This window comes from Paroedura picta, chromosome 4, assembly GCF_049243985.1.
Source record: "Paroedura picta isolate Pp20150507F chromosome 4, Ppicta_v3.0, whole genome shotgun sequence".
Lineage (NCBI taxonomy): Eukaryota > Metazoa > Chordata > Lepidosauria > Squamata > Gekkonidae > Paroedura > Paroedura picta.
The window spans coordinates 75,710,080-75,737,586 of NC_135372.1; the positions used below are offsets into that span (position 1 = coordinate 75,710,080).

Here is a 27,507-nt window from a genome sequence, read left to right on the forward strand (position 1 = left end):
CTCCCGCCAAATCCCCTGAGCACCCCTCCTTTATTTGGTGCACCCTATATCTACCCCACCCGTTTCACTTGTACTTTGTTATTATCAAGATCTTTGCTTAGGAAAATCTTGGCATGCTTAGCTAAACGTGGACTTTGCCTAATAAAGCTCTACTTTGGAATTTGCAACCGACTGTTGGATTCTTGATGCGCTTTCACTTGGGACTCCACCGGCTGGGCTCAGCCTGATTCCTGACAAATTGATAATAACCACTTCTCCCTGTTAATCCATCCGTTGGTGCGCCTCGCTTCCCATGGCCGCGGCAGCCCCGGAGGACTCAGGGTTAGACATCGTGGAACAGTCCCCGGACGGGGGCCGGCAACACCTGATCATCCACGTTCCCATCGAGGAGCGGGCGGAGGACGGCGCCACCACGGTACCGTTGACCACCCCTCCAGACGCCGGAGCCGGAGACGCCCCCCCCGACACCGAGGACCACCGATCCCCGCCATGCCAGAGCCCCGCGAAGGAGTCTGCGAGTGCGGCGGGGAAATCGCCCCCACCCTCCCTCGAGGAAGAGGACGAGGACCCTCCCAGCGACCCAGGAGATGCGGACCGGCTGGTCGAAATGGGGCGCCAGGTGGGGGTCGACTTCACCAGAGAAGGGCCCCAGCACCTTGTCCCGGTCGAGGAACTCGAGAGCCTGATGCTACGCGTGGGGGACCAACGACGAGAAAACGAAGCCCTTCGCCGGGCCCTGCGCCAAGCCGAGTCCCGTCGGGAGCATTGGAGCGCCCCCCCCGCCTCCGAGAGGGAGAAGAGAGGCCGACTCTCCCTTCCCGCATCGCTACCAAGCGATCCAGCTGCCCAGGCCGCCCGAGCTGCTACGCGCCCCCCTGTGGGCCCCGCTGTCAAGCCCAAACACCACAGCACCCCGTCTCTGGGGTACGGGACTCTCAACACCCTAGGGGGGACCACGACCACGGGTCTGATCTCGACGTTCGTTCCCCCCAAACACCTGACCTACTCCCGTCCAGCCGGAGCCATGACCTGGCTGGAGGAGGACGATGTCGACACCGAACCCGAGCCCGGGCCGGGACCCGATCGGGGCGCAGCCTTCGCAGAGATCCCCCCTCACCACGAACCTCGTCGTCGGAGGAGGGAAGCCTCACCATCACGTTCCCGGCCGGGGGGCCAGGACCCCGTCACGTTTCTGTCGGGCCCCTGGGGGGAACCCCCGACGAGAACCCCCACTCCCCCGAACCCGGCCCCACCGCTCCGCGATCGTCACCCGGCCGAGGATTGGACTCATCCGACAGCCCCGAGGAGGGGGACCTATGCTCCGCTTGCCGCAGCCGCCCCACCTCCCCAGCCCCAACCTCAACCGCCGATCGCCCCGCCGCCCTCGCCGGTCCCCCTACAGCCACCCAATCAGCCGAACAACGGAGCCGCCCGCGGCGGCCGCCACGACAATTTGGGGGCCCGGAAATTCAAGGTGAAGTTCGATGGTACTTCGGAGAGACTCACCTATTTTTTGATTATGGTGGATGGCTTCTTGGCGGAATGGGGAGATACGTTTACGGACGAGGCCGATTTAGTGCGCACGCTGGGCTGCAACCTAGAGGGCAAAGCAATGGACTGGTGGGTTACCCAGTACGAGAGGGGGACGGCGGCAGCCACCTCCTTAGAATCCTTCAGGGCCGCCCTCCGTACGGCTTTCCGCGACCCTTTCCGTGAAGGAAAAGCGACGGAGGCCCTAACCAAGCTGAAACAGCGGGGGAGGCCCCTGATGGACTATGTAATTGATTTTCGGGCCATCTCGGACCGAATCACTACCTTAAACGAGACCCAGATCATCAACGCCTTCTTGGATGGCCTAGACCGCCCAGTGGCCGACGGGATTTTCAACCGGGGGCCACCAGAGGACGGGGACCTCCAGCAGTGGATTGATGCCGCGGGAGTAATCGAAACGAACCTCGCGAACTACCGGGCCTACCAGCGTCGCCAGGAGGCGGCCCGCCTGCTCCGTTCGTCACGATCCGACAAAACCCCAAGTGCCCCGAAATTGATGACCTCACAACCTGCCCCGACCAGTGCGCCAGACAGGGAAAAGCGCAAGCAATTGGGACTCTGCCACGAGTGTGGGGGGAAGGGACACTTCGCCTCTGTGTGCCCAACGCGCCTGGCAAAATCCAAAACCCCCTCCCAGCAGGATAGAGGCCAGCGCCCCCCGGACAAGCGCCCGGCTGACCGCCAGCGCCCGTCCGACAAGTCGGCGGGTAAGCACGGAGGGACCCGGGCGCTCCTCGCTCCTGTTTCCTCCGCGACGGAGGCGGAAATTTCCTCCCAGACCAGCCCCGAGTCCTCCCAATCAGACAGCTCGGGAAACGAGGACGGTCCGTCATGCCGGGCGCCCCTCGGCGGACCCTCCCTGTCGGCACTCCGGCGCCCCCAAGACGAATCCTACCCCCCATCCTCCTCCCGGCGGTACTAATCAACGAGGATGCGGACACCCGGGTGGAGGTCCAGGTCTGCGTGGACTCCGGCTGTTCTACGTCTTTGGTGACCCCCGGAATCGCGCAGGCCCTCGCCGCGCGCCAGGAGGACCTGGCCAAGCCGATAATAATGCGCCAGGTGGACGGCGCCCCGGTTGGGGGGGACGCCATTCGCCACGCCACCAGTGCCCTGGCCCTGAATCTGGGGTCCCACTGGGAACGAATCTCTCTCACGATCGCCCCCGTTGCTGGCTTCTCCATCCTACTCGGCATGGACTGGATGGACCTTCACCGCCCCGAAATCGATTGGGACGAGAAGCGCCTCGTTTTCTCCCACCCGAACTGCAAGCTGCACTTTTGGTATCGGGACCAACCTGACGCGCCGCCGGTGGCCGTCGCGGGGACCGTAGTCCCGTGGTCCGAAAGCCCGGCCACGCTCAACCCCTGGCTGCGGGCGATGGGTCTCTATTCGAACCCCGATGACGCCATCCCGGCCTGCTACCGCGACCTCGCTGAAGCTTTCTCGGAGGAGGAATGCAACCAGCTGCCCCCACACCGCCCGACGGATTGCGCCATCGAGTTAGTGCCGGGGGCCAAACTCCCGAAGGCCAAACTCTACAACATGAGCCCGGCTGAACTTCGGGAGCTTCGCGCCTTCGTCGACAAAAACCTAGCCCGGGGTTTCATCCGCCCGGCCACCTCTTCCATGGCGGCTCCAGTCCTGTTCGCCAAAAAGAAGGACGGCACCCTCAGGCTTTGCACCGACTACCGAGCGATCAACGCGGTCTCCAGGGTCAACGCCTACCCCCTTCCCCTCATCAAGGACCTGCTCAGCCGCCTGGGGGAGGGGCGCATCTTCACCAAACTGGACTTGCGAGACGCCTATTTCCGGGTCCGCATCGCCGAGGGGGACGAGTGGAAAACGGCTTTTAACACCCCACTGGGACAGTTCGAGTACCTCGTCATGCCGTTCGGGTTAAGCGGCTCTCCGGGCGTGTTCATGAACGTTATCAACGAAGTTTTGCACGATTTGTTGTACCGGGGGGTGGTGGTCTACCTGGATGATGTGTTGATTTATTCCCGGGGGGAGGAGGAGCACACAGCTCTCGTCCGAGAAGTCTTACGCCGCCTGGCGAATCACAAGCTGTACGCCAAACTCCCGAAATGTGAGTTTCACAAACCCCAGGTCGACTTCTTGGGCTACCGGGTTTCAGGGGAGGGGATTGGGATGGACCCCGCGAAGGTCCAAGCGGTTCTCGACTGGGAGACTCCCCGAACCCGTAGGCAGCTTCAGTCCTTCCTCGGTTTTGCCAATTTCTACCGTGACTTCCTCCCAGGTTTCTCCAAGGTGACCCTACCCCTCACCGACCTCCTAAAGACCAAGGGGAAGGGTGCCAGGGACGGCCGTCCGGGGGCGCCACTACCGTGGACCCAGGACTGCACGCAAGCCTTCGAACACCTCAAACACCTGTTCACCTCCGAGCCCATCCTAGCCCACCCGGAGATCGACAAGCCCTTCGTGGTGCAAGTCGACGCCTCCAACGAGGCGGTCGGGGGGGTTCTCCTCCAGAGGGGGGAGGGGGGCAAGCTCCGGCCCTGCGCCTACCTCTCCCGCAAGTTTTCCCCTGCCGAGCGGAACTGGCCAATTTGGGAGAAGGAGGCGGCGGCGGTCAAAACCGCCCTGTCCACCTGGCGGCACTTCCTGGAGGGTTCCCCCATCCCCTTCGAGGTCTGGACCGACCACAAAAACCTCGAGGCCCTACGGAAACCCCGCACGCTCAGCGCGAAGCAAATTCGGTGGGCGGACTTCTTCTCCCGTTTCGACTTCACCCTCGTCCACATCCCGGGGCGCAAGAATTTCATGGCGGACGCCCTCTCCCGCATGTTCCCGGGAGAACACCGCCCCTCCCGGGTGGACACGGTCTTTACCCCCAAGCAGTTGGGGCTCTTGGCTCAAACCCGCAGCCAGACCAAGGCAGGGCGCCAGGCCCAGGGCCCCCCTCCGGACCCGTCAGGGCCCCCCCCCACGGTGCCGCTCTCGATTCCCCTGTCGGAATTCCGCTCGGCCCTGGGTCCGGACCCGCAACTGGCCAACCTCCGCTCGCAGCTTCGTGCCCACGAGGGGGTCTGGTACAAAGGGGATCGCCTTTACGTCCCCGCCTCGATGCGCAAGATGATCTTGGAATTGTGCCACGACAGCAAGGCTGCGGGGCATTTTGGCTTCCTAAAAACTTGGGGGCTGCTTCGCCGCCAATTCTGGTGGCCGGGGGCCCGCCGTGACGTGGGGAAATACGTCGCGGGCTGCCCAGTGTGCCTCGCGCACAAGCGGGGGGTGGGTAAACCCCAGGGCCTTCTAAAGCCCCTGGAAATCCCCGACCGCCCCTGGGAGATCATCTCCATGGACTTCATCACCGACTTGCCCCCCAGCCAGGGGAAAACGGTGATTTGGGTGGTGGTAGACCAATTTTCAAAGCAGGCCCACTTCGTTCCCTGCCCAGGGTTGCCCACGGCGCAGCGCCTGGCTGAATTGTTCGTCACCCACGTGGTGCGCCTGCATGGTTTCCCCCGCAAGGTAATTAGCGACCGGGGGGCACAGTTCGTCGCCAAATTCTGGGGGGCCCTCATGGATCTGGCGGGAGTATCTAGGGGGCTGAGCTCCGCGTATCACCCCGCCACAAATGGTCAGACCGAGAGGGTTAACCAGGTGCTCGAACAGTATCTCCGCTGCTTCCTGAACTACCATCAGGACGATTGGGTTTCCCTCCTGCCCCTCGCGGAGTATGCCTACAACAACGCCCCGCACTCAAGCACTGGGAAAGCCCCCTTTGAGGTGGTTCATGGCTACGCCTCGCCCCCCTTTCCCACTCTCGTGAAACCACCGGGAGATCCCACCGCCTCCCCGCCTGGGGTGGACGAGTGGGCAACCCGGGTGCGGGAGGCCTGGGGGGAGGTCACGGAGTCCCTGAAAAAGGCCAAGGCTGATTTCAAGAGGTGGGCTGACCGCAAACGCCAGTGCCCCCCCGAATATGCGGTGGGGGATGAGGTGTACATCTCCACAAAACACCTCAAGAACAGGCGGCCGTGTAAGAAGCTGAGCTACCAGTTTGTGGGCCCCTTTAAGGTGACCCAAGTGCTGAACGAGGTCACCGTGCGGGTGGAACTCCCAAAAACCTACCGCAAGGTTCACCCGGTTTTTCATGTCAGCCTGGTCAAAAAGGCTCCTCCACCCGATAAGTGGCACCCCCAGTCCCGTCCACCTCCCCCCGTCATGGTGGGGGAAGAAACGCACTATGAACTATCCGACATTGTCGATTCTCGCTTTTTCCGCAAGCAATTACAATATTTGGTCTCCTGGAAAGGCTTCCCTGACTCTGACAATGAATGGGTGGACGCGGAGGACGTCGCCGCCCCAATTCTCCTCCGCAAATTCCACTCCCGCTTCCCCGATAAGCCGGGCCCTTCCCCCGTAGCTGCTGGAGCCTGAGGGCGAGGGGTGAGGAGGGGCCTTAAGGGGAGGCGAGTGTCATGACCCCCCTGGTTCATGCCATCCTGTTCCCGACTGCTCTTGCATATTCTCACTTTCTCAGGCCTCTTCCAACCCAAGGCCATAAAGCAATAAACCTGTCCTCTGAGATGTTTCCTCCCTTCCTTTTCCCAGCGGGCGAGGAGGCCCAACAACTGTATCAATCTCACTGTAAGTGTCCTTGCGGAGACAGCCAAATCTCAACAATGTGCCATCTCCCCGATAAGGCACCTGGCCATCTGGTAGCCTGGGAACAGGACCCCTTTTGTCGTCTTTAACCACTCTCCCGCCAAATCCCCTGAGCACCCCTCCTTTATTTGGTGCACCCTATATCTACCCCACCCGTTTCACTTGTACTTTGTTATTATCAAGATCTTTGCTTAGGAAGATCTTGGCATGCTTAGCTAAACGTGGACTTTGCCTAATAAAGCTCTACTTTGGAATTTGCAACCGACTGTTGGATTCTTGATGCGCTTTCACTTGGGACTCCACCGGCTGGGCTCAGCCTGATTCCTGACAGCAACCAGAAGCGGCGCCCGGATCGGCGCGTGCATAATCGGTTACTCTGGGTTTTGCCGCCGTCGCGCCCCGCTTCGTGCATAACCGGTATGCGTCACGTCTTCCCCCTCCGCATTTTCCACGTGACCCGAAATCGCCGTTTCGGCGGCCGTGCATAATGGGCCCTGGGCAAGCACCGGGTCATGTCTGACCCTTGGGGTGACGCCCTCTAGCGTTTTCATGGCAGACTCAAGACAGGGTGGTTTGCCAGTGCCTTCCCCAGTCAAAAAGTGGTTTAGACCTATAAAATACTTTGGGAAATGAAAATGATGTTATGTAGTACCACTGCACTCAGCTTAGCATGGTCTCTTGCTGGTAGAAAGTTCTCCTGGTGGAAGAGGCTATTCACTGAGACCAGCAATAATATAGATTCTAGTGTCCATATTGGGAGCACATGATAAACCATGTTTTGTAATAACTTCAGGTTGGTCTACTAGATGTAAGTAATAGCTTATTGTATGTAAGCCATTAATTCCTCCCTCTGTCTTGAAACAGCCCAGCAAGCTGCTGTTTGCCATGCTGAGTAAATTTATAGCTAATGGTGGACTATACTAAGTTTCTGCAATGGCTCTGTGGAAGCCATTTCAGGTTAGGAAAACAGTGCAGAGGGCAAGGCTTAACTGCCCTTTCCCATATGCTCCATTCCTGATATGATTCCAGCCCCAGTGTACCTGCTAATTAAATTCCGCAAATTGCTGGCAATTAAAATCATGGAGTAATAATAATGTACACTAAGAAGAGAATGCGGACAAATGTCTTTATACAGATCTGATGACTTCTATATCTAAAAATATTTTTATCATAAAACAGGTCTCCTGATTTTCATGAAGAAATCAAGATTAAACTCCCTGCCACATTAACTGATCACCATCACCTGCTTTTTACTTTTTATCATGTCAGTTGCCAGCAAAAACAAAACACTCCGCTTGAGACTCCTGTTGGATACACGGTAAAACACAAACCCAAAACTGTGCCTTTTAATATATAACTCAGGTTTGGCCTATATAGAGAAGAAGGGAGGAGATAACAGATCAGATTTCATTTTTATGTTAGCTTTATTTCCAGTATTTTAAGCCTTCCAGAGTACATTTTGTAATAATGCTTCATGTAGTAGAATCCTAGTTCCATTAATACTACTGGAGTTTAAGCTTAAGTGATGAGCAGTGCATTCCTAAAGAAATTCATACCCTTCTAAGTCCATTGGGTTTAGAATGGTGTAACTTTGGATTGCTCTTGCAATGTGAAAATTGACCGTTTATGCACTGGGAACTTCACTGCCCCAGCTCCCGTGCAGGAGCACAAATCGGGGGTGGATGAGGTGCACCAGCCCAAATGCTCTCCCATGTGGGTGCAGGAAGAGGTGGGGCAACCTGCCACAAATAAAACTCCAGCCTGCAGACTAGCATGAAACCTCCAGGGCATAAACAGTCTTTTGAAATGTCTTATGGCTTTTGTTATGGAAGAATGGGCATTTCTATTCAATGCCAGCTGAGTAATTCTGCTTTCTCTCTTTTGATGCTGGTTTCCCCCTCCTTTGTGACCTCATTTAAAAAAAATTAAAAATGGAAAATGTTTCTGTCTGAGCCACCACTAAGCCCATGGATCCTTTCATTCTTGCAGCTTTTGTCATGCTTTGACCTTGGCTTCTAGTTCAGACTGTCACATTGGATGAACTGGAAATGCCTTGTCTATTTAATATGTACAAATAAGATTTTTTTGTACTTTGTTTCCAATTGAAGTGGATACCAATGCTCCAGAATGGACGGTTGAAGACTGGCCAGTTCTGTCTCCCTGTTTCATTGGAGAAGCCACCACAGGCCTATTCTGTGCTTTCCCCAGAGGTCAGTCATTCAATATATCAAGATTTACACAATAAATACAGATGTCAGAAATAGTCTGGTTTCATATTTTGAAACCAAACATTAAAAGAGGTTCATGTGATCCAGAATTAATTTTAACTTTATTGGCTAGGATCTTAGCTACACAGAGAAGCATGTTGCCTGATTTTCAGTGTAGTGATGCACACACATAAGTGGTTTTATTGTTTATTGGTTTTATTGTTTATTTTTTGTTGCCAGGTTCCCCTGCCAGGAATGAAGTGGGTAGATAATCATAAGGGTGTTTTTAATGTAGAAATAGTCTCTGTATCAACCATTCATACACAGGTATGTATTAACAGTCTTTACAGCTTTGTGTAGTGGTTAATCTGGAGAACTGGGTTTGATTCCCCACTCCTTTTGATAAGGTTCCACGTGATATTCTTGTTGACAAGTTGGTAAAATGTGGCATGGATCCTATTACTGTTAAGAGGAACAATAACTGGTTGACTGATCACACCCAAAGGGGTGCTTGTTTAATGGTTCGTCTTCTTCTTGGAGAGGAGTGACAAGTGGAGTGCCTCATGGATCTGTCTTGGGCCTTAAATGGCATTAAAAAATTAACATACAGATAAACACAGCTCAGTGAATAAATAAACACAAAACTACCAATGTACAATTTGTGATTTTAAAAGGAAGATAGTATTAAATTTTAACACTGAGTAGAATACATTGGCAACTTTGGACAGTAAAGCATAATCCTTCTCACTAAGCATGGCATTAATAATTTGTAGTTCATTGCTACAATTTGAACTTAACTATATAATCCTGAATCAAACTTCATTGGCTAGAGAAAGCAGGAAAAGACAGAATAATGTGAGGAAGGGTATCAGGAACATGCAAGCAAAGTCTTCTATCGGAATTTGACAATACCTGCCATGAGTCATGCTCGAAGAAAAGATTTTTAACCTTGCCAAAAGTAATGCCTTCCTCGCCTGAAAAGGTTCCAAAGAGTGAAGGTAGAAACGCAGAACTTTATAAAATAAAAGGATTCCCCAAAATTTGGGTGAGCAGGGGCTACAAGGAACTGAATTTAAAATTTGCAGTTCCAGGTCCTCAAATCTCCGTGAGATTTGCTGCTGCGCGTGCACATTTAAACCCCTGCCAGGCGCAAACGCTCATGCGCAGGAGATCCGTGCATGTGCATTTGGGCAGAGCTGCCGCGCATGCACGCGCCCCAGATCGCCCTCTCCCCACACCCCTTGGCAGTGCGGACCGCTAATTTAGAGGATGGAACAGTGTTGTTTTCTGTTGCACCAGAGGGTCAGACCGGAACCAATGAGTTGAAATTAATTCAAAAGAATTTCCAGCTAAACGTCCAGAAGAAGTTCCTGACAGTTAGAGTGGTTCCTCCTAAGTGGAACAGGCTTCTTTAGGAGGTTGTGGGTTCTCTTTCTTTGGAAGTTTTTAAAGCAGATGCTAAATAGCCATCTGACAGAAATGCTGATTCTGTAAAGGGTTGGCTCTTGTGGCCCTTTCTTGCATGTCCAGGGAAATGCCAATCACCACTTTGGGGTTGGAAAGCAAATTTCTTCCAGGCCAGACTGGCTGGTTTTCTTGGAAGGAGGCATCATCTGGACATGAAATTGGGGTCACTGTGGGTGGGCAAGTAAAGGTAAAGGTATCCCCTGTGCAAGCACTGGGTCATGTCTGACCCTTGGGGTGACGCCCTCCAGCGTTTTCATGGCAGACTCAATACGGGGTGGTTTGCCAGTGCCTTCCCCAGTCATTACCATTTACCCCCCAGCAAGCTGGGTACTCATTTTACTGACCTCGGAAGAATGGAAGGCTGAGTCAATCTTGAGCTGGCTGCTGGGATCGAACTCCCAACCTCATGGGCAGACAGCTTCAGACAGCATGTCGCTGCCTTACCACTCTTTGCCACAAGAGGCTCTTCGGGTGGGCAAGTAGATGTGATTTTTCTGCATTCCTGATTCTGTGATTCTGTTCCTCCATATGTAGCCCGCTGGGTAACTGCGTGCCAGTCACAGTTCTCTCAGAGCTCCCAACTTCACCTATCTCTCAGGGTGCTATAGGGAGAAAAAGGGTAGACAATTGTAACTTGTTTTGTGACTCCTTCAAGTAGTAAAACCTAGGTTACAAATAAACAGCTCTAAGCATCAAGATCTATAGTTGATATGAATAATGAAATTTATCACACAACCTATTTATGTATTTACTTTGAAGAATTTCTACTTAGTCATGTTTTTTTTTAATATTGCTCAATTCAGACATTTCAAAAATGATATATCTAAGCATATTTTAATGGAGCTTTTTGTGCATACAGGACCCTTTCCTTGACAAATTCTTTGCACTTGTTCATGCTCTGGATGAACACATGTTCCCTGTGCGGATAGGTGATATGAGAATTATGGAAAATAACTTGGAAAATGAATTAAAGAGCAGCATTTCAGCATTAAGTTCATCTCAACTGGAACCTGTGGTGCGATTTCTCCATCTGCTGCTTGACAAACTGATTCTTTTGGTTGTAAGACCTCCTATTATAGCAGGCCAAATAGGTATTTAATTGACATTTGTTTTGAAAATCAGAGTTGGAATCATACCTTCCTTGTTGCATTTTATTCAGTTGTATTTTAAATGTTATTGCTTAAATTGTGGAACTGCAAGTCAACATTTTAGTATTCACTCTTAAATCTTTGAAGGGAACAGTACAGATTTGAGGGAACAGATAAATGGAGCATGACTAGAAATGTCCCAGGTCCAGACAAATATTCAGTGCCTTTTTCTTTCACCAAAGTATGAGTGGGTTAGCTAACTCTGGGAACATCCTGAAATAAACAGCGTATGTCAAGTCAATGTGAGACCTTTCCACAAGTCTGTCTCACATGCCTGCATATGGTAACAAGAATAAAATAGAAGTACAGTTTTGATTGTGTCTTTCTCATATAAGATATCAAAATATTGTTCCTTGCCTAATTCTTTGTTGAAGCAGATAGCCTCTTGGAACACATACTGTTCACTGTCATTGAAATTTTCATTAAGATGAATCCAATTTTGACCTATTATATAGATATTTTTCAACGGAAATTCATGTTCAGTTAGCTGTGTTTTGTTTTGTTTTGTTAAATGTTGTTCTCTTTGAAACTGACTTGTTAGGTCTCTGGTGTCAATAAATAGCTTGGTGCCAAACTTTTCATTTTATTTCTTTTCAGTTAATTTGGGTCAAGCATCTTTTGAAGCCATGGCATCTGTTGTCAACAGACTACACAAAAACCTAGATGGAAATCAGGACCAGCATGGTAGAAACAACTTGCTCACTTCATATATTTACTATGTTTTTCGTCTACCAAACACATCTCCCAATTCACCATCACCAGGTATTTTAACTTCTAAAATGTTCATTAAGTAAGAGAAGGTTCTGTTCAGGAGTTCTGAGATTCAGCACATGAAGTTTTTTTATTATAATGTGAGGAAAATACTGGAGGTGCTGCTCTTGAGAATATATTCTCAGAAGTTTTTCCTCACCATGGAGAGTGTAGCCATATTGACTTAGGGAAGGGATATGTGACTGTCGTACAACATTGAGTTCTGATATATGCCTTTTTTGAAATTTGCTGCTTGGTGAAAGCGCTACCTTTATATAATTAGACTTAAATAACTGATACTGTTGAGAAGTGGTAATGAATCAAAGAGAAAGAATCTGCCAACTATATCATTGAGAAAGATGTTGATATGACTGGTATTTCAGAAAGCCAGTTTTACTAGTGCAAGTGATGTTTCCTTAATTTGCATCATACTCATTGTTTTATATTTTAGGACCTGGTGGTTTGGGAGGATCAGTGCATTATGCTACAATGGCTCGCTCAGCTGTCAGACCAGCAAGCCTAAACTTGAATCGCTCAAGGAGCCTTAGTAACAGTAACCCCGATATATCTGGGACCCCTACCTCACCTGATGATGAAGTACGGTCTATTATTGGCAGTAAGGTAAGCTTGCTCTTCAGGCAGTAGGCTGATTGTAATAATGTATTGTGTTCCTTAAGAAGAAATATCTGCTATTTTGTTCTTTACCTTTTAAAGTAACTCTGTGGCAACTGGATTTTGTGTCTCTCGACTCCAGTTTGAAAGAAAAAATCCTGAAACCTCATTGGGTTCCACACTAAATTACTGATTAGACTTCTGTGCATCCCAGTGTTTCCAGGATGTTATCATTTGTTATAAAGGATACTCAAATGGCATCCTTAGTTGTTAGCTGGAACTATTTATAGGATAACATAAGAACAATAGCAGTGGAAACTGTAGGCTCTTTCTTGTGAAATTCTGACCTTTAATTTTTCGTTCCAGCCCAAATTGTTTTATGGGTCATTTTAAAGGCATTTTATGCCCAATTATGTGGGGAAAAAATGGATTGAGCAGTCCATTTATGTAAAAGGGAGGGGGGCGGAGTTACCAAGGAATTAAGACATTTTGAATACTTAAAAAAACTTACTTTAAAGAGTGGCACATGTTTTTATTAAACATTTAAGGCAGTGATGGAGAGAATTAGAAATATTTCAGTATACATCTGCTAGTCTTGCTAATTAAAACACTCTGACCTTTTGTGAAATGCCTAAGGGATAGATGTGCACATGAAATTTACCTATGATATCAAAATTTTTACATAAACTGGTTGGCTTGGATAATTTGGCCATAAAATGGACAGCAGCTTTCTGATTTAAACATATTCTTCTGTTTGATAAGCTGGAAGGTATAATATTACTGCATGGGAGAAATGTGAAATTCTGGATCTTCTGATGCCAGTGATAACACTCAATTTTGCTGCAAAAAGTAATAATCTTGCCTACCAAAATCTAATTGTGACTCTGCAGTGCTTCTGAAGCTTGGTAGAAAAATTTAGTGCTACCCCCAAAATCTATTTATTGGTATAACGATTTTTACTGCATTTGGTTTAAGATGACTTAGTCCTGTCCCATTTGGTTAAGTACAAAGTGTGTTGCAGTGTACTTCTGTCACCTGGACCAATTATGCAAGGCCAGTGCCTGCATGACAGCGGGGCTAATCCCCACTAATGCATGGCATTGCTGCTGGGCTGGCTCTTCTCTTTATGTGCGGGCCTGGTCTGCCATAGCCGCCAATGGCCCGCTTTAGGGCCTCCAATACCCCCACATTAAGGGAATGCTGATATTTCAGTATTCCCTTTTGTAACACGGGCTCCATTGGTGGCTATGCTGGGCCGAGCCCATGTATACAGGGAAGAGGCCCTTCTAGGCCCAACTCCTTGCCCCCACCTACGGTGTCCCAGTAGGGACACAAAATGCTCATTTGGCTCCATGGCACTTCACAGGGCATTGTGCCACTATCCTACCTTTGTGCAGTGAAACTCCCCTGTCCCCTGCCCCCATCCGTGAGGCGCAGCAGAACCTTCCTGTCCTGGAGTTGTGTGTGCACATGCACAACTCTGGGTGGATTGTCTGGGCTGGGGGATTTTGTCCCCCATTAGTACATGGGAAGCGGCGGGGCATGCTACCCCACCAAAAGAAACTGGTGGCAGCCTGGTGCAGCTGCCGCTGTATGTAATCAGTCCTGGAGAGTTTCTTAACCAAGTAAGTGAGTATTGCCCAAGTAATACAGAGTGCAGAGTGCACAAAATCCATGTTGTTTGCTCTGAAAGGGGAGTGTGCAGACCAAGTCCTTGTGCATTATTCAGTATTCACATTTACATGGTCATTCCTCAAGTCCTCTAAGGGCTATTTTTGTGGCATTCAGATACGTGACTGATATTCAGCATCAACTTACATATGATTACTTCAACATCTTAGTTGAAAGTTAGTACAGGTTGACTCAGAACAGTTTTTGCCATGTATTATGCTATGGAATTTGTCCTTGATAAGTATTCTTGAACTGGCATGATAAAAGGTACTTCAAAGAGGAGGTATAGGAATGCTCTAGGGCTTTACATTGTCAAGGTTGTAACAGTTTTCATGGAAACTAACTAAAATGTCATTAGAGTTTGAAAGCAATGAACTGCAGTGTCAGAATGACACAATGTTATATTTCAATTCATTTGCCACACTGAAAAATCCCAGAAATCTATATCGAAAGGTACTCCAAATAGGAACTACAATCAACCAATATAACTCAGGTCCCATAGCCACTCCCTGATTTATTCACATGGGGAAAAGCTGTGTTAAGACCTGATAGAAACCATGCCTTTCCATAAGATCAAACAGACAAACAAAAACTACTGAAATTCATGCTCAGGTTGGGATTTCTCTGCTTTAGGCATTGCTAAACTAAATGGATATGTTAAGAAATAAAACATCAAGTTACCACACTACCAAAAAAATCTTTATCAAATCTTGTGTGTCTTTGTGGAGCAATTAGCCTGTCAGTTGATCAGTGTATTTTGCTGGTGTGTGGAGGAAAGATGAAGCTGATAAATAACTGATGACACATTATGTGGTTTTTAAAAATAGGTTTAGATTTTTTATAGTTTACATGGTGCTTTTCCTTTGGGAAATGCATGAGACTTTCTAACAACCTCTCTTTAAAGCCCCGATGAGGCAAGACCAGTTTAGCTTTAACACTTGTACTAATATGTCACAACAAACCTCTGTCTGTCATGGTCATGAATGCAGTTTCTTTGACATTTTAACATTTTCCGCTGCACTTCCCATCTTCCTTCATACGTGGAGCACATTTAAAACTTCCTGGTTTGACCAAGCTTCAGGTCACCACAATGTCCATAGGCACATTGAATTTTGTTTTGAGCTTGGGCTCACAGTCTAAATCCAGTTTAAAATCCTAGTTCGTGAGGGATAAGCAAACTTCACAGTGCCAAGACCACTTGGGATGTTACGGTAAATTGAAGCTGGATCAAACCAGGATGCTTTGAATTGTCATATGGAAAGGGGAAGACAATGTGAGCATGGCAAACAAGTGCCAGGAGCAGACAGACAAGTTTGTTTTTTGACATTGCTGAAATCTAGTTTACAAATTTGAATTTTGCCATTACAGAAGTTTATTTACTATGATTTTTAAAAACTTTTTAAATTTTTCTTCTTCATAGTATATAAAATCCTTTTCTGCAGCTTGGGTCATTTATTCATCATTTGACAAGAGACCTTTGGTTGTGCTATAAAATGAAAACAGGTGGCTCTAACAGTTCAAAGGACTGTAGTAACCATTTAAAGAAGTAAACTGGCTTTGTAAATTTAGAAGGTACACATTTGTATGTGTGTGTAAGAATTAGATCCCCAGTTTGAGAAAATGGGCAGGCAGGTAATGGAATAAATGATAGGAATATGTGTTATTTAAAGAGAAATGTCCTTAGTTGGTGTATTTCTTATTGATGTATTTCTTAGGTAGGTGACCTTTGAGCATGTGTATGAAGGGAGAAGCCATAGAAATAACCTTGTAAACTAAAGCTCAGGGGTTTATTTAACCATACTAATTGGTAATGCATTTGTATTGATTATGCACCAGTTTTCTTTGAAGGAATTAATTTCTCTAATTTTCCCGTACTTTATAGCATGCAATATGTAATATTTCTTTCCTTTCCCCACTGCTTTCTATTATATGCTCAGGGCTTAGATCGCTCCAATTCCTGGGTAAATACTGGAGCTCCAAAAGCTGCCCCATGGGGATCCAACCCCAGTCCAAGTGCAGAGACTACACAGGTGGTGCCTATATTAGAGCTTCTTTCTTTCTTTCTTTTTCTTGCCTTGGCCGATACTACATCTTTCCCAATTTAGTTCACCCCATGGTATCCTTGGCTTGCTTTTATCTGTTTTTTCAAGAACTTGTGACATTCCTTCCCTGGTCCTCTGTATTGCATGAAAAACCACCAAGCACCAACATTCTTTTTCCCTGCCATATTTCAGTTGCTTCTGAATTTGTGAAGTTTTTGTGCTTTCTGTTCATATTATTTATTTTTAATAATTATTTAAGATGATTTGTTATAATAGACAAAGTGTATTCCTTGTGAGAACATGTATTACAAATCCTTGTAAAATCTATGCTTTTTATATTGTAAGTACCACTTAGCATTTTTATCATTTTCATAATGCATTCTGTTCATCATTCAGTAGTCCTCCCAATGTCATGTGGTTGAATGGAATCCATTAAAACACAAGCATTTGTCTACATTAGTTCCAACTAAATGAAGTTTGGATACTGAAAAAAAGAAATGCTGTAAGAAACATTTTTGTTGCAAAGTATGAAATGTGTAATAGCGAGACACTTTAACCATAGTTGCTGGCTTCTTAACACTGCATGGCTATTTATATATTTGTTAAGAATTTTTATATCACCAAACCAATGGCAGAAATCAGTTGACCATGTCTCTCAGCTTTTTAAAAAACAAACAAACAAAAAACCCTTCCTGAAATCTCTCCCCTCCTGTCAAATCTGGCTGAAAAGAACATTACTCTAGATTAAATCTGTTGCCACAAATCAAATTTGATTTTATAGTCCTGTGGAGTATCTGTGTTTTTATGGATTTAAAATTTTGGGCAATAGCTTCAGAGCTGGGAGGAATGACTCTGAAACTTTAAAATATACTGTTTTCTTAACACTTGTTTGGCAACATGCATAATGATGCTATATGGAAGTTTCATACTTTGCAACATTAAATATATTATGCAAAAATATTATACATGACATTTTAAAAAGACCACAGATAGCCTTGCAGAACTTTTAAATAGACAGTTCCAGAGTTTGGTATATGTTGCCATTTTGTTTCAAAGAGATGTGCATTTGACCAGCAGCGTCTGACATTTCTGTTGTGGGTCTGTACTTTGCTGATGTTTGTCTTCCCAGAACTGCAGATGTCATCTGTGACAAATTTTAATGTGCTGTCATCATGCATTCATTTCCGCTCTGTAGGCTGCAGATCGAAGTTGTAATCGTATGTCCTCGCACACAGAGACGTCAAGTTTTTTACAAACTTTAACAGGACGGTTACCAACTAAAAAGGTAGATCTTAGTGAAGATTATTTTGTGGTGGGGCAGGGAAGTTTAGTCATTATAAGCCATTAAGCCATCACACAATGTGTCCTGTATTTGTGTCCTGATCATGAGAGTGCTGAGTCAACTATGAGCTGTGGTTGCTCAGTTCTTTTATATACCAGGGCTTCAAACTCTTATAAAATACCCTGGGCATCATCTAGAAGTGTGCAGAAGAAACAGGGAGTTAAATCCTACCATTTGGTCGCATTATTGCATAGCGGAAGCCACTTTACCCCAGAGGAACATGTGGATACTGATGGAGCAAAATTGTAGGATCCAGCCCAGAGTTATTTATTTCTTTTGTTATTACCCACCACAAATATTTAAGTGAATGGTATGCACAACATCCACTTAAAGTGTTATGGCCATTGTTCATGTCCTAGATTATATTTGAACAAGAACTAGACATTCTACTTCCACCCAAACTCTGTTTTCCAAAAGTATGGTAAGAAATATGTAGGATGGGCAAAAAAAAAAGAAAAGAAAAGAAAAAAGAACTGTTTCCTAAAGGCATTTAGCAGGGACACATTCTGACATAGGCCTTATTGTGTAAGAATGCAGAAAAGGAATTGAAGTCTTTGTACTTCAGGTTATTTATTTATTTTATTGTATTTATATATAAAGGTTGCTTTTGCAGTCTAGTTTTTTATTTCAGTAGTTCTTCTTTCCCACATCCAGGTCCACAGGTCGTTGTTTAAAATCCCCAGAGGGTCAATTCTTACATAATATACTTACTTATATTTTTGCACTGCTTGTCAAACGTAAGTTAGCTCCTAGTGTGACTTAACAGCAATAGGTATAATTTAAACCAGTATAATTAAACTAGTATGATTAAAGTACAGTATAAAGGTTTTCTGGGAGCCGAGGAGCATCTTAGAAGGCCTTGATCATGAGAGGATGCTGCCTTGGGTGGTGCCTCTTCGTCTTTCTTTCTTCTCACAGAGACAGTTGCAGCTGCATGATTTATGTTCAGTGGCTTCTGTTTCCTTGTACTTGAATCTTAAATTCCTCGGGTGATGTTAGGATGAGATAGACTATGAGAACAGGTTGTTGGAAATGACAGTTCCCACTGGGAATTGCCCATGTTGTCAGTCACAGCATTTCCATGTAAATTACATTATTCTGTCCTTTGAAAAGCAGGGTGAGAGCCATGAGGGAGAAGTAACCACACTGCCCTTATGAAACTGGCTCAGGTATCAGAGATTGACAATGACCACTGAAGGAAAAACATCAGTAAAGCTACATGCAGGCAATTTGATTTGTCTGTTTGTAAATATATAGATGCTACCTTTCTAACTATGGGTGTGCCTTAAAAAAACCCAATAACTGAATCTTGTTTTAGTTCAGTATTTTAAATAATTTGGAATGCCAAATTGTTGTTGCCTTGATGAGTCTGCCTCAGAGTCAGAGTTCATTCCAATCTGGGAAGCTGTGTGGCTTGGGGTGAACTGAGGCAGTTAAATGGATCAGTCCTTTTAATTACCTGGGACACAGACATTTCTTGTCTGGCTCCTTCTGTTACTTGCTGGCAGCCCCCCTGGCCCCAGCCTGGGTGGCACTGTCTGCTCCTGATGCCTAGGCCAATACTCCCTTAAAGCTGCATTTAAACTGAGATGTAAAAGGTGCCAGTCCTAGCCTGGGCAGCACCAAGCCATCAGCTCCCCTTGCCTGGGCCAATCCTGGGTTGGTCCTCCTTATAATATGTTGTGAAAGGCACCAGCCCCAGCCTGGGCAGTGCTGAGCATTCAGCTCCAACTACCCGTGCTTATTCCAGGCTGGTCCCCTTTAAAGCTCAGTTTAAACTGAGTTGTAAGAGGAGCCAACCCCACATGCAGAGCTGTCAGTTCCTGCCTGGGCTGATCCTGGGCTGGCTTAAATGACTCACATACATTTTAACTTAACAGCTTGGGGGGTCTACCTCATCTATTGTTAGGTTTAAATAGCTTGCAGCCATCCCAGTAGTCTCTTTTGCTTCCCTCTGTTTGAAAGGGGGGGAAGCAAAATGGAGTGTTTAAATAGCTGGCAGCCAGTCAGGTGTCCATTTCACTTTTCCCCTTCCAAATGGAGGGAAGCGAAATGGACAGCTAGGCACGATAGCTGAATATGCCTGAATAAAAGCCAGTAGCTGAAACAGATCAGAGAATCTGTATTCAGTTTGGAAAATAGCAAAAATACTGTTAAGATATCTTTTTCAATCTTTGTTTTGGTTCGGATGAACTGAATGCACACACCTATTTCTAACCAATGCAGCTCATGATAAAAATAAAACTACTACAATAAAATAATTGTTTTAAATAACATAAAACCTGTGAAAGCATAAAGTAAAATCAGAAACAGAAAAGGGACATAGTAAATATATTGATCAAGGATGTGAAAAGTAGGTTGGAGGTTCGATTACCAAAGGTGACAGAGGGTATCAGGTGGATGTTCCTCAGACAAAATGTGATCACCGAAGAGGTTGATGCTAGCCTTACTGGAAGGAAGGGAAATCTGGAGAGGATTCAACTGCAGGGCAGGTTTGTATAGGAGAAGGAGGCTCTTTAAGTTAACCTGCTGTGGGCTGACTTTTCTTTCCTCTATTGTATCTACTTTGCTCTTAAATCCCTTTCAAAAATCCACTCTTATAGTTTTCTGTTAGCTTCCAATTTTACTCTTTAGTGCAACTAAAAAATAGTTTAAATTAATTTGATACCTAAACATTTGGAGGAAAAAAAAAGTGGAATTGTTATCCCTCCTATTACAACTGTGGAACACAACTATGTTGAATATTGCTCACGCATACCGCATCACTAATGTCTGACATTGCTGCTTTAAGTATTTCACCAAAGACATTGCCATTGCTGTTTTGTTCACATGTATGGTTTTGCTTATCATCATCCTTCACTGTGTGTCATGGGTTATTATGGGGTTTTGTGCGGATTTATGTTTTGGCAAATAATTAAATAACTGACATCAAATATGGATTTGAATCTGGCTAGCTGTTTCATGAAGAACTGGCTTTGCAGTGGGTTGTCTGCAGTGGCAGTGTTCGTGAGGCTGCTCTTCAACAGGCCTGGTTCTTCTTCGAACTTATGGTAAGAGAATGGAGGTACTGCTTGGGTTCTTATGCCCCCTGCAGGGCTCTTTGCTCTGTGGATACCAATCTGTTAGAGGTCCCTGGCCCCAGAGAATACGCCTGGCCTCGACCCAGGCCAGGGCTTTTTCGGCCCTGGCCCCAACCTGGTGGAATTAGCTCCCGGGAGAGCTGAGGGCCCTGATGGATCAGCATTCCACAGGGCCTGTAAAATGGAAATCCTCTGCCACGTCTTTGGGTGAGGCTGGATTCTTAAGATCACTGGTCCCTCTCAGGCTACACTATACCATCAAGTGCCCCCCCTGGTGGTTGACTGTGCGGGGTAGAAGGGCTTTGCTGTCTTGACATTGATTAGGGCGTTGTGTTTAGGGGAGGGGTTTCAATGGGGTACATCTTTTATGTAATCCACCTTGAGCTTCGGTATAAGGAGGGCTATATATTAAATAACAACAATCACAACACTAAATTGGTAACATTTTGTTTTTCTTCATGCAAATGGTTAATGTGTTCAGGATGACTTGAAATTGTGGGGATTGTACAGAAGAACAATCAGTGGTCTGGAGTAAGGAGGGACACCAGGATGAAAGTGATCTCTTTCCTCAGTGGGGCTATCCTTGCAGATGGGGGAATAATTTTACTCCCCTTTTCCTTCCTCACTTCCACACCCCAATGCACACAGATATTCCCACAAACCTGGGAATCAACTTAGAGGAGGATATGTCAGAAGAACAAGGAGTAACTCAGGAAAACTCAGTTCTGTGCATGAATGGGTTGGATCCACACCTGTGTGATTAAAGGGGAACTAGAATGACAATGAAGCAGTTTTCTAGCACATTTCCCAGAGTCCCTCCTCATGGATGCTAAGGGGCAGAGACACAAAAGGGTGCCTAGATGTTCCTGTAAGCATTTCCATTGCACTGTTGTTGGCGTCAGTGGTCAGCATTTCAACACAATACAACCAATTAGGAAATGAGTTTCTTGATGCCATGAAGATACTATGTTTACTGTTTGATTCCTGATTTGTCTGGAATATATAGTGAAGTAGAAAGAAACCCTATCAAAAAAGAGAAATATAACTTAAAAGAAACAGTGAGTTAAGCTGTGAATAGGTGTAAAACAAAAAAATCCCCACTCCCCCAAAGAAGTCTGAAGGCATTTGCACTGAACATACAGTGCATCTTTAGCGTGGATGAATCTATAGCTATTGTTACAACTGTGAACTCCGGATGCTAGAAAAGTATCAAATCATATGGCTGACCTTTTTCTTGCAAGTGACTGAAACTGGTAATATATGTTCCTCCCAGGTGAAAAGTATGGTGCATCATTTGTATTTTGCTGACAAACTCGATGCGCCAAGGAAGAATCGTTTTCCAGAGCGCTTCATGGATGACATAGCTGCTCTGGTCAGCACAATTGCCAGTGATATAGTCTCCCGGTTTCAGAAGGTAATGGAAGCAATTCAGCTGTACTCTTGTCAAAATTTAATCCCTGATCCTGAAAGATGCTTGCAAAACACAGGACAAGTTGTCGGATCAGGGTCTTAGTATGAAACTGCAATGCTAGCCTACGTTGTAGCACTCCTTTATTTTCCTTTCATTTGTTTTCCAATGCAGGATACAGAAATGATTGAAAGACTCAACACTAGTTTAGCATTTTTTCTCAATGATCTATTGTCTGTCATGGATAGAGGATTTGTCTTCAGCCTTATTAAGGCCTACTATAAGCAGGTACAATGTACACATCAAAAGGTCATCTATGGGGATGAACCATTTGAGGCAGGTGAGTGGGAGGAATGGAAGTGTGAGGAGGGAGAATATTCATCCTTATAACAAAATGTATTAGCATGGCTGACTAAAGAGAGTGAGGTGGGCTTGCCTTGTTTCTGGTTCTGTTCTTTGTTTTGGAGAGGGGCCCAGGGTCATTGCTGCTAAGAAGCATTTACCAGTTGTTGGGAACAAACAAGTGGGAATAGTTATCAATGTATGTGAACCTCCAAAGCTGTTGTGGGGATAGGGTGCTTTCCCCTAAGAAAATATGTCTGGAACTGTGTGGAAAAACTTTGGCTTACGTGTTCACTAAGGAAATAGTGGGTTTATTGCTCATTTGTACGATCTGTAAATATAATGCACATGGCTTTGGCCTTCTTGATTCTGTTGCTTACAAAACAAGGATTTGCTTAATTTGCATCTCGTTGTAGTCTGTTGCTATTAACTTTGCTTGTTTCAAATTCATAAGGTGTCATCCAAGCTTTATTCTTTACCAAACCCGAGCACTCTTGTGTCCTTGAGGCTAGACTTCCTTCGGATTGTCTGTAGTCATGAACACTATGTTACCCTGAATTTACCCTGCAGTCTGCTGACGCCCCCTGCATCCCCTTCACCTTCGGTATCTTCAGCAACATCTCAGGTGAGCAGCAAACCAATAAATGTTGCTTGACTTATGGGGATAAAAACCCAGTAGACACTGACATCTCATGTAGAATTATTTTCCTTTCATAGCATTGCTCTGTTCTGAATATGAGTTTCCATTGATACTTATTATGGTAATTATTATTATTCATTTATTCAATTTGTATTTATTATTACATTTATATACTGCCCTCCATTGTGGCTCAGGGCGGTTTACATTTAAACTTGTGATACAATACAGGAAATGTCATTTGTGATCCAATACAAAAGAATAACTTGTCCATTGGGTTTTCATGGCAAAGATACTGGAGTGGTTTGCCATTTCCTTCTCCAGTGGATTACCTTTTGTCAGAGCTCTCAGCTATGACCTGTCCATCTTTGGTAGCCCTGCACGGCATAGCTCATAGCTTCACTGAGCTATGCAAGCCCCCTTGCCATGGCAAGGCAGCGATCCTTGAAGGGGGAAAAAAAACTCAACAATGGCCACAGGATTGGAAAAGGTCAGTTTACATTCCAATCCCAAAGAATGTTCAAACTACCGCACCATTGCACTCATTTCTCATGCTAGCAAAGTTATGCTCAAAATCCTACAAGCTAGGCTCCAGCAATATGTGGACTGAGAACTTCCAGAGGTAGAGGCAGGATTTCGAAGAGGCAGAGGAACTAGAGATCAAATTGCCAACATACGCTGGATCATGGAGAAAGCTAAGGAGTTCCAGAAGAACATCTACTTCTGCTTCATTGACTATGCTAAAGCCTTTGATTGTGTGGAGCACAACAAATTGTGGCAAGTTCTTAAAGAGATGGGAATACCAGAGCAACTTATTTGTCTCTTGAGAAACTTATATGCAGGTCAAGAAGCAACAGTGAGAACTGAACATGGAATCACTGATTGGTTCAAAATTGAGAAAGGAGTTTGGCAAGGCTGTATACTGTCGCCTTGCCTATTTAACTTGTATGCGGAGCACGTCATGAGAAAAGCGGGATTAGAGGAGTCACAAATTGGGATCAAGATTGCAGGGAGAGATATCAACAACCTCAGATATGCAGATGATACCACTCTAATGGCAGAAAGTGAAGAGGAACTAAAGAGCCTGTTGATGCGGGTGAGGGAGGAGAGTGCAAAAGTTGGCTTGAAACTCAACATCAAGAAAACAAAGATCATGGCATCCGGCCCTCTCAATTCCTGGCAAATAGATGGGGAAGAAATGGAGATAGTGACAGATTTTATTTTCCTGGGCTCCAAGATCACTGCAGATGGGGACTGCAGCAAAGAACCACAGGACTGGCAGCCCTCCATGTCGACCAGCCCACGTGCCACAAGCGCAGTGAGCAAGCAGGGCAGTGGCGGGGGGGGGGGCACTGCTAGGGCCTGTTGTATTTTTGAGTGAAATGGGATTTCTGCCTAGTATGATAGATAAAATTATTCTTAGAAATTTCCATTTAGCTCTAAAACAATTGGGTTTTTTTTAACCATCAAATTTAAGCAGTTGTTTGGTTGTCTACATCTCTCCCCAGTAGTTCTCCTTGGAAAATTTTCAAGGGGTGTTCTGAAGGGAGGACCAATAGATGTTATCAGTTCATTGGCCCCAACCAAAAGCTTGGAGCTCCATTTTACAGACCCTGTAGAACTGTCCAGCAGAGCCTGGATCTCCCCCAGGAGCTCATTCCACCAAGTGGGGGCCCTGGTTGAGGGGAGACATACTTCCTTAGGGCTGGGGACCATAAACCAGTTGGTTTTGGCTGAGCGGAATGCTTGTAGGGGGTACAGGCAATAAGGTGATCTATCAGGTACACTGGGCCCATACCACGAATGGCCTTGAAGGTAAGTAGCAAAACCTTAAACCTGATGTGGAATTTAACCAGAAGCCAGTGCAGCTTCCGAAGCACCGGCCGTATACGGGCCCTCATTTCCAAAAGAGTTTTAAATGTATATGACTGCTGGAAGAGAGGATCACAAGTAGGCACCATTTCACATGCGGCACCGGTATTCTTGCTTAAGAAAGTCAGCCATATATATATATAGGGCATCATATGCTTTCAATTCACTTTCTATGATTTTTTGTCCCTTGTTTATAAGCCATAACAGCTGTTTTGAGAAGACTGTCTTTTTCTTTCGTGTAGATAAGGGCAGCTGTCGTGGCAAATTAAATCCATTAAAAATAATAGGGAGAAAACTTTGTAAGGATGCAGTTCTTCTTTCAGAGGCGTAGTATGTTCCCTATGAAATTCAATGCAGGAAATTTTAGACTCTATTGATATAGATATAGAAAGATAGAGAGTGCAGTTATTTTATTATACTTATATGATAAATGATACTTATATGATATTTCAGTTATGTAACAAGAAATATTTGTGGAGTCTTTTTGGGGACCCACAGCCTTTAAAAAAAATTAGTACTTATTGTTACTCTTACAGCCAATTGGTTAAAACTACCAAGGGAAAAATTTAATGCTTGTTCTCTACAGTAGCGATCCCCAACCTGTGGGCTGCAGACCACATGTGGTCCTTCGACTAATTGGAGGTGGGCCCCGAAGGACGCCTTCTCCCCCCCTGGCCCTTTACTTCATCCCCCCCAGCCCTTTACAACACACTTCATTCTAGTGGCGTGTCTGTATCTTATTTTGAAGGGATGTTTAAACATTACCATAGCGATCAGAGAGCGCTAGGGCAGTGATTGAGAGTAGAGGAGTAAACTACCCCCCCACCGGGCCTCAGTAAAAGGCGTTGAGTGGTCCCCGGTGATGAAAAGGTTGGGGACCACTGCTCTACAGCAGGGGTAGTCAACCTGTGGTCCTCCAGATGCCCATAGACTACAATTCCCATGAGCCCCTGCCAGCGTTTGCTGGAAGGAGCTCATGGGAATTGTAGTCCATGAACATCTGGAGGACCACAGGTTGACTCCCCCTGTTCTACAGAGCAAGTCTGCCTCTGTAGGCTGTAAATACAAGGGCAATGTGATTGCTTATTAGTACATGAGAGTTTGTCTTTCAGACTCATATTATTGGCAGCATTAATTAAGTTCCCAGCACAGTCCTTCTGCATACCATTGAATGAGGATCCTGAAAATTTGCCTCTTGTGATGGAAGAGTCCAGATGTAGTTTGCTACTGGTCAGTTTTGCCACTGGTCAGTTTCTCAACCTGCTGGGAAATGCAATTTAGTTGCTTAGTTATCCAGTACATTCTATCAAAGATGAGTTCCACCATTCTTGTAAGGGGATTTTAACACAAGGATTGGGTTTTGCGGGCATTCTGATCAAGTGAGGCTTGGCAACCAGATAGCATCACATGCTAACCTGTTCATCACAAGATGAAATAATCAATAAGGTTGGCTTAAGATTTCTAGAGTTACTTTCTCTTTTCAGTCTGTACATTCTGCATGGCTCTGAACTTGATAGTTCCAGAGGCTGTTTTACCTATCTAACTGCTCGTTTAGTAAGTACTATCAATAATATTGCCCCCTCCCCTGATCTGCTGCCTAAGATTTTGTCCTTTGAGGTGTTGGATAATGCATATAGTGACCACTGAGCCAGTTTGGTGTAGTGGTTAGGAGTGCGGACTTCTAATCTGGCATGCCGGGTTCAATTCTGCGCTCCCCCACATGCAACCAGCTGGGTGACCTTGGGCTCGCCACGGCACTGATAAAACTGTTCTGACCGGACAGTGATATCAGGGCTCTCTCAGCCTCACCCACCTCACAGGGTGTCTGTTGTGGGGAGAGGAATGGGAAGGCGACTGTAAGCCGCTTTGAGCCTCCTTCGGGTAGGGAAAAGCGGCATATAAGAACCAACTCTTCTTCTTCTTCTAAAGCTAATTCTTAAATTTGATAACTATTTCTTCAACCCAAGATTGCCTGACCTGGCAGATGAGGGTCTTTCTGAACACAGGAGAACCAAGTGGTCTGAGCTATGCATCTCAGGTCCTGAATAATGCAGAGTTGAAGTCCTTTTGGTCAGCTCTGTTACAGACTGATTCCAATGGTCTATTGCATTTAAAAATTGGGGTCACCCACAGTTGTGAGTATCCTGCATTGTGCAGGGGGTTGGACTAGATGAACCTGGAGGTCCCTTCCAACTCTATGATTCTGTGATTCTATCCTCAAACTTCTGTTCATTAGCAACAGACCTTTAAGGACTGTGCAAAATTTGAATAACAATTGGTTTGATCAAGAAAGCAGGGAGCTTAAAATGAAGTTAATAAATACCTTGAGAAAGACCAGATACAAGAGTGAATCTAGCATGCTAAGGGCAGCCAGGTTAAAAGTACCATTCAAAAACCTGATCAAAATTTTAAAAAAAATCAGATTATAACGATAATGTTTGCCTCTGCAACAGAGTTCTGGATTCTCAACAAATGTTCAAGATCAGAAGATTGCAAATATGTTTGAACTGTCTGTGCCTTTCCGCCAGCAGCACTACTTGGCAGGCTTGGTGCTTACTGAACTTGCTGTCATTTTAGATCCTGATGCAGAAGGGTAAGTTTTTAAATTGTTTCTAACATAATAAAATAATTTGAAGCAGATGTCTCACAAGCAGAATTCCTCCTGAGGTAGGACTGCAATGAAATGTTCTCTTTAGAAGAGAAAGAAAGGAACCATGTTCTATTCCAAGAGCCAGTCAGTATT

The 27,507-nt window shown here is 45.9% G+C and overlaps 1 protein-coding gene across 13 annotated transcripts in view; it reads left to right on the top strand.

Moving 5' to 3' along the window:
* DOCK7 (dedicator of cytokinesis 7) overlaps positions 1-27,507 on the top strand; it is a 171,458-nt gene that overhangs the window by 92,169 nt on the left and 51,782 nt on the right. For 9 of the 13 annotated variants that reach the window (XR_013230236.1, XM_077333511.1, XM_077333499.1 and 6 more), the window contains exons 17-29: positions 7,366-7,504; positions 8,295-8,396; positions 8,634-8,720; positions 10,720-10,951; positions 11,606-11,770; positions 12,210-12,379; positions 15,979-16,071; positions 17,279-17,368; positions 20,380-20,475; positions 21,779-21,919; positions 22,088-22,201; positions 22,710-22,880; positions 27,218-27,357. Coding sequence is in view for 12 of the 13 variants with exons in the window: in XM_077333511.1 (XP_077189626.1) it covers positions 7,366-7,504; positions 8,295-8,396; positions 8,634-8,720; positions 10,720-10,951; positions 11,606-11,770; positions 12,210-12,379; positions 15,979-16,071; positions 17,279-17,368; positions 20,380-20,475; positions 21,779-21,919; positions 22,088-22,201; positions 22,710-22,880; positions 27,218-27,357 (1,740 nt within the window). In the remaining variant the exon portion in view is untranslated. The remainder of the gene's footprint in view (positions 1-7,365; positions 7,505-8,294; positions 8,397-8,633; positions 8,721-10,719; positions 10,952-11,605; positions 11,771-12,209; positions 12,380-15,978; positions 16,072-17,278; positions 17,369-20,379; positions 20,476-21,778; positions 21,920-22,087; positions 22,202-22,709; positions 22,881-27,217; positions 27,358-27,507) is intronic. The other 4 variants (XM_077333508.1, XM_077333509.1, XM_077333510.1 and 1 more) reach the window with 2 other exon arrangements.